General features: G+C 32.5%; 1 protein-coding gene across 5 annotated transcripts in view; it reads left to right on the forward strand.

Moving 5' to 3' along the window:
- The window catches only part of BDP1 (BDP1 general transcription factor IIIB subunit), an 87,813-nt gene extending 80,964 nt beyond the window's left edge, over positions 1-6,849 (forward strand). For 4 of the 5 annotated variants that reach the window (XM_022595615.3, XM_022595623.3, XM_089908956.1 and 1 more), the window contains 2 exons: positions 233-479; positions 4,113-6,849. In XM_022595615.3, coding sequence (XP_022451323.2) covers positions 233-479; positions 4,113-4,244 — 379 coding nt within the window. In that variant the 3' untranslated portion in view covers positions 4,245-6,849. The other variant, XM_022595632.3, reaches the window with a different exon arrangement.
- Positions 6,850-7,304: the final 455 nt, after the last annotated feature.

A 7,304-nucleotide genomic window follows, 5' to 3' on the forward strand; every position in this document is an offset into this window, starting at 1 on the left:
TTTGATCCCTGGTCCGGGAACTAAGATCCCACATGCTGGGCGGCATGGCCAAAAAAAAAAAAAAAAAAAGTTTATACAGATATAGATGTCCTATAGAACTTGGCACATTCCTGCTTTCAGCTTCTTTGCTGCAATATCCTGCCTATGAAAAATTTAGTGAATAAATATTTTTTAAAAAAAAAGAATGTGTCTTCCTGGATATTGCTGAATATCTTTACATTTGCATTTCTAGACCTGGCAGAAGACCCCTGGGATTTTTGTCTTTAATATGTTCAAAGAATAGTTTGGAGTCTGATGAACCTACTCAGGTTCGTAGCAAGAAACGCCTGAAACCTCTTATACCTGTATCAAGACAGAATCTGAAAAGATCTAATCCGCTCAATACAAGCCAGAAAAAAACTCAAGAGTCCTCTGATCTTCCATCTCCAAGTGTTGTTGTTAATACTCAACCTAAAAATATTGATAGTTCAGCAACTCAGGTATGTGATAACTACTCTTTCTTTGTTTATTTGTATAGAATGGGTTGGATATCAGACTCAACTTGGAAAAACATGGCAATTGTTATTTTCATCTGAATATCAGAAATTATTGCAGAGCAACTCCACTCCATCTCCTCCCTATCCTACCCCACTGTACTGGAAGAAGATAAGGTGTTGAATTAGAAAGTTACAGCTAGTTTAATATAGAGCCATTGAACTAACCATAAATGGACACTTAATTGCCATTCCTTTACTGCAGAGACCCTTCTGACCTGTGGAAGCAAAACAAAGCAGTGCTTGCATTTTATTTCCTTTGGGACAAATGTCATGACACCTACAAAAATTCAAGGAACAGTAAAATTAGAATTCGTTTGCATGTTTCATTTCTGTGCACTCTGAAGCTGTAATAGCAAGTACTGGGGCAGAAAATTTTGTGAACTTGTATCAAAGACTTTGGAAGAACATTGGGGTGACTTCAGATCTCAACAAGGAAAAGGCTGGTGACCATCTATTGGATAGCATGAGCCTCAAAGGAAGGAGTCCTTTTGTAAAGAACATTTTTAACGTTTTAAAAATATTTTAAATTATTTCCTACAACTATATTCTGAGACCAGGATTTTATGAGTCTTTATTATTATTGCCAAATTACTTTGGAGAATAGTTGTAATTACCAGCAGTGTAACAGTGCGGTTTAATCACATTCTTGCCAGTCTGAGATATTACTCTTTAAAATACATTTGTTTTTCTTATTTAATATAATGGTGGTGGGGGGCTGGAAATGTCATTTCATTTTTAAAATTTGCATTTCTTCAGTTATTGGTGAGTTGTGTTCTTTCCCATATATTTACTAGATTTTCTGATTTTTTTCTTTTTTTCTTTTTTGTTCCTATCTTCTGCTGATTTATAAGTTTGGGGATCTTAGTAGTTTTCTTACCAATTTGTATGAGATCCTTATGTATGTAAAGAAGCCACATACCTTTTAGCTCTTTACTGCAAGTATTTTTTCCAAGTTTATTTACTTTTTTAAATTTGGGGGAATTTTTGTTATACATAACTTTTAAATGTTTAGTCAAATCCATTACTTGTTTCTTTGCAATTTGTTAAATTGCTTTTATGATGAAAAGTTTTTCTCCAGAGGTATAAAATTTTAAAACTTTAACTCTGTTCATGGTTTTTGACTTTGGTATGTAGTGTGAGGGAAGAATTTAAACTAAATGTTATCCTCAAATTGCTTCTTCAGTTTTTTGAGTAAGCAATATATTCCACATGTCTTAAAATTCATAACCTACAAAAGAGAGTTTATAGGAAAAAGTTTCCCACATCTGTCCCTTAGCTTCCTAGTTCCTCCTTTCCACAGGTATATGGTATTATCAGATTTTGGTTTACTTTTCCAGAGACATTTTAATATACACAAATATAAACATTTTTCTTCTTTTTTACACAAATAATAGTGTATCAGTCTCTGCTTTGCTTTTTTCACCTAATAGTATGTCTTGGAGACCTTGCAAAACAGTAGATAAAGGGCTTCCTCCTCTCTCTTGCTCTCTTTAAAAAATTTAAATTATTAACTTCTTATTCTGAGATAACTGTAGATTCACATGCAGTTGTAAACAACTATACAGAGAGATCCCATCTACCCTTTACCCAGTTTTCCTCAGTGGTAACATCTTACAAAACTCTCCTATAATATCACAACCACTATATTGCATTGCTGCAGTCAACATACAGAACAGTTCCATCACCACAGACATCCTTTGTGTTGCCCTTTTATAGACACACCTACTTCCCTCCCGCTCCCCATTCTCTCTCTATCTTCTGGCAAGCTGGTTGCCATTAAATTTGTCATTGCAAGAATGTTATATGAATGGAATCATATATGTGGGATTGGCGTCTTTTCACTCAACGGTAGTTCCCTAGACAGTCATCCAGATGATTTTATGTATCAAATACTTTGTTTCTTTTTATTTCTGAATAGTATTCCATAGTATGGATGTACCAGTTTTGTTTATTCATTTACCCACCAAAGGACATCTAGTGCTTGCTTTTATGAATAAAGCTGTGAACTTTTGTATACAGCTTTTTGCATGGACATAAATTTTCCTATTTTCAGGACTAAGTGCCCTCATTATTTTTAATGACTACATAATATTCCATTGTTTGGCTGTACCATAGAGTGATACTGGCCTCCCACTGGTAGGCATTTAGGTTATTCCTACTTACTACAAATAATGTGGTAACAGCTAACTTATAAATGGACGATTTTTCACATTTATAGGTTAAATTCCTGGAAATAGAATTGCTGTTCTAAAGGAATGATTATTCTTTTGCCAGACACTGCCTGATTGTCCTGCATAGGGATTATATAAGTTTCTGTTCTTATCAGCAGTATATGAGAGGGCCTTTTTCCTTACATTAGCGTATTATCAGTGTTCATTTTTGACATTCTTCATAGACTTAATGAACACATATGTCTGTGATACAGTTTGTAAATTTTTTTCCCTCTATGGCATTTATCTTTTGATTTTGTGTATGGTGGTTTGTGCCATGCAGACATTTTTTATTTTTACGTATGTGAATTTATCAATCTTTTATGGCTTCTGGCTTTCATGTCATTGCTTCACACACTCTCTCCCCAACTATAGGATTATAAAAACATTTTCCCATGGTATTTTATAGTAGATTTTTTAAAAATGTTTTTACATTTAAGTTTATTGATTCATCTAGAATTTATTATATATTGGTGAAGTATAGGTCTGACTTTTCCTTTATGTGAGATAGTTATACAGTTGTCCAACATTATTTATTGGATCATCCAACTTTTCTCAAATTTTTTTGGAAATATCACTTTTATCAGATACTAAATTTCCATCCATATGTGTTAGGGATATTTCTAGTCTTCTATTTCATTGATATGTATGTCTGTTCCTTTGCCAATACCATGCTGTCTTCATTTTTTCTAGATTTATAAGTATGCTAATTTTTTTTTTTTTTTTGCGGTACGCGGGCCTCTCACTGTTGTGGCCTCTCCCGTTGCGGAGCACAGGCTCCGGACGCGCAGGCTCAGCGGCCATGGCTCATGGGCCCAGCCGCTCCGCGGCATGTGGGATCCTCCCGGACCGGGGCACAAACCCGCGTCCCCTGCATCGGCAGGCGGACTCTCAACCACTGCTCCACCAAGGAAGCCCAGTATGCTAATTTTTGATAGGATTGCTTTAATTTCTGTTATTTCCTTACGTACTGTTCTGTTTCATGGGTCCTTCTATTCTGGTCATTAAAATGTTTTCATTATCGATTTAATAATGTTATGTTTTTCAGTATTTATTTTTTTTCACAGAAATTAGGGTGAAGTAATCATGTGTACACTACAGTCAACCTAATCATGTTTTGTGTTGTATATTGGTTGATTTTAATTTTATTATTATAACGAATGCTACAAAGGTTATCTCTTACTATGTTTAGGATTATTTCCTTAATATAACAGCATAGAAATGAAATTATTGGGTCAGTGAGTATAAACATATTTAAAACTCTTAATATTTATTGCTATATTGCTTTTCAAACAGATATCGATTTAGAATACCACTATCAATATATAAATGTTATACTGCATACTTATTTTTATTATCTTTTTAGGTTTCTTGTAATCATCCCTTACCAAAAGGAGAATGTAAAGATGTCCAAAACCGGCTACCGGAAGAGGAGCCAATGACAGTCTCTGAATATTTCTTTAGTGATATCTTTATTGAAGTGGATGAAACAGAATAAAAGTCTTCTCTTTTTTTCTTTTATTTTTTCTAAGGCTAGGATTTCCACAGTCAGTTATATCAACAAAGCAGTATCTAGCAAAAAGCCTCACTGGCAATTTTTCTTTAGGTTGATTTTGAATATTTAATAGGCTTGATTTGAAGCTTTTATAATCAGTGAAAAACATTGCTGAGGTTCCTTTCCTTCTGATTGATTCAGCATTTTGGAAATACCAAGCAATTAAGACTGCTTTCTCAGACAGAAGTAACAGCTCTTGTTTACATTTTGACTCTTCCTGTGTTGAATACACATGGACATCTTGGAATGTTGTGGATAAATGTCTCTGTATAAATCACAGTGCCGACGTATTTGGAGATGGATGGTAGTTAACATTTAGCAAACCTTTTGTGAAGGTTTTTTTCTGTTTGTTTAGTGTTGGTTTTGTTTTTTGTTTTTTTGGATGGTGAAGGCCTTTTCAGTTGCCTCTAAGTGTGTGAAAGGAAATTGTGAAACTCCACTTTAGTATGGTAAATGTTAAAAACTTTTCTATTATCAGCTATTTGACTGAAAAATGTGTATTTTTCTAATTCATGTTGATGTAACATTAGTCCTAATTGAAGAACTAGTATTTAAACTTACTATTTATAAAGATAAAACATCAAAAAGCTTATTTATTTTTAAATTTTTTATTTAAAAGAATATTCAGTTTTAATTATCTTTACCCCTGAGATTATGGGTAAAGAAAGCATTAACAAATTTATGTTTGTCTCCTTTCCCTCTTTAATTTTAAAGGTATTTAAAGTGATAAAACTAAATTGTTTGGATAGTATATACTTTTTGAATACATTTTTTTCTCATAGTTTAGTATATTGACTTTGTACTGTGAATTTTTTGTTTTTCTTATTTCTTGGATAATCTCAGGATTTGTATGGGAAAAAAATCCTTAAATTTATTTATGAGGCAAATTTCCATACAAAACTCCATCTCCATTACACACACATATGCTCACATATACACATTCCTTTTTTAAAAAACAATTTCTTGGTAGTTTTTTTTTCCCCCATTAAATTCTCCATGAGGAACTAAGTACTTAGACCTTTATGCACAGAACATAATTGTGATGTTAAAAACAGAAAATAAGATAATAAGACTTTATTAAGTCAGTGATTATCATCAATATGAATTTAAGGGTTGGTTTTAATTTTGAGATTTTGTGATTTACATAGGTAATTCTGTTACCCACCCAAGCCAATCTTTGGTGGTTCAAATTAAACTTCTGAAAGAACAGATTTATTCTTTTATTTGAAAAGCCTTCTGGGTTGATTAGATCAGGAGTCAGAAACATTTTCTGGAAAATATTTTCGAGTTTGTGGGCCAGATGCCCTCTGTGGTAACTACTCAACTCTGCCACTTCAGTATGAAAACAGCTACAGGCAATACTTAAATGATGGACATGGATGGGTTGGGTTTTTAGTTTGACCCATACATTAGACAGTAGTTTTCTTACCTTAAGGTGCCGATGTCATTACCTATGAGATATTTGTCACTGGAGTTGTGAGTTGTGCCTAACACTTAAACCCTTGATTGCATTATGAAATCAGTATTTCAGTTGGGAAGATATTTTAATGTCTAATTCTGTTTGTAATTTGAAAAAAATGGTGGCCAGTTTTCAAGTTCATTAGTAAAATTGGATTTGGCTTGGCAAGTATAACAGTAATCCTAATTTATGAAAACAATTGATATTAGAGCATTCCTTATTCATTGCCTTATAGTGAAATTTGCAGTTTAAACTTTTTTGTCATAAAGGAGGATCTATAAGGAAATTCTCTATAGATATGCATTTATTTATTTCATGGGGTTAATATGTCACAGAAATCATAGTAGCAAATCACATAGCTATTTTAATGCCCTGTTTTTATAAATTTTAAAAATCTCATATTCTGAAAAGGCTTCTTTCATTTAGTTCATGTTAGTTTGGGTGTTTGGTTGTCATAGCTAAACTATTATTTTATCCCTTGTTTAATATTACTTTTTAACTTTGTTAATTAACATCTGTCTCTTGTTCATCTACAATGAGCTAATTTTATGGAAGATGTAACTTCTTACTCTATGAAGGATAATTTTGTCTTTGGGCATTCATTGTGTTAGAGAATCAAGTCAGACAACTAAATTATCCTACTATTATATCCTTAAAACTACTCTTGGAAAAAGAAACTTAATCAGTATATTTACCTTACAAGGTGGAAAGACTTGTTCACACCTGTGTTTAATCTGACTCATGTAAAGATGATGTTGTGAAGAATTTGTATTTTATAAATCTTAAAAGAGATATGATTAAAGGTCTTTATTTTTTTCTTGACTTTTCCTCCTGAACACTTACGTCTTAGCAAGTGATCAACAAGATGGCTTCAAAGCCTAATTGTTGGTAAATGATTGAGGCACATAAAAATATGAATATCCACTGTTTACCACCATGTTTTTTGAAATAGAAGTGACCATGTATACTATCTTGCTTGAAGAAGTCTTTGACAAAAAGCAATATCTGTCATTGTAAATTTTCTTGTTCTAAAGAAAGCAGTTATATTCTATAGATGTAAATTATGTAAATAAAAGTTATTTTATATTATTTCTGTTGTGTCCTTTTTTTCAAATTGACTTAATAAAGATATTAATGTGTTAGTGAGCAAAAAATAGTTTTGTAAGTACAGCTTACCCTTCCTTCCTTCCCTCCTTCCATGAGAGTATAGTGTATTTGGGAGAATTAATTTTTTTCTTATGTGCATGCTCTGAAGGATATTACTTTGATTTTGCAAGAATAAAAATAGACTTTCCCCCACATTTGGGACATAAGAAGAGTCGCTTACTTTTTTGTTTATTTGCTCCTTATGCAATGAATTTTTGGCTAAAAGAACTCAATCTCTTTTACTCTTTTTTTTCTTCCCACTTTTTTTTCTCTGTAGAGAAAGACAAATGGGAAACTTTAGTTATGGATATACTATAAACCTGGACTTTATATAAAAAGTTGACCTTTTATTATGGTATATAAGGATTTTACTTTCTTGCAATTCTCCTCACTCTTTT

This window comes from Delphinapterus leucas, chromosome 3, assembly GCF_059928025.1.
Source record: "Delphinapterus leucas isolate spDelLeu-1000000601 "Yukka" chromosome 3, BTC_Dleu_Yukka2, whole genome shotgun sequence".
Taxonomy (NCBI): Eukaryota; Metazoa; Chordata; class Mammalia; order Artiodactyla; family Monodontidae; genus Delphinapterus; species Delphinapterus leucas.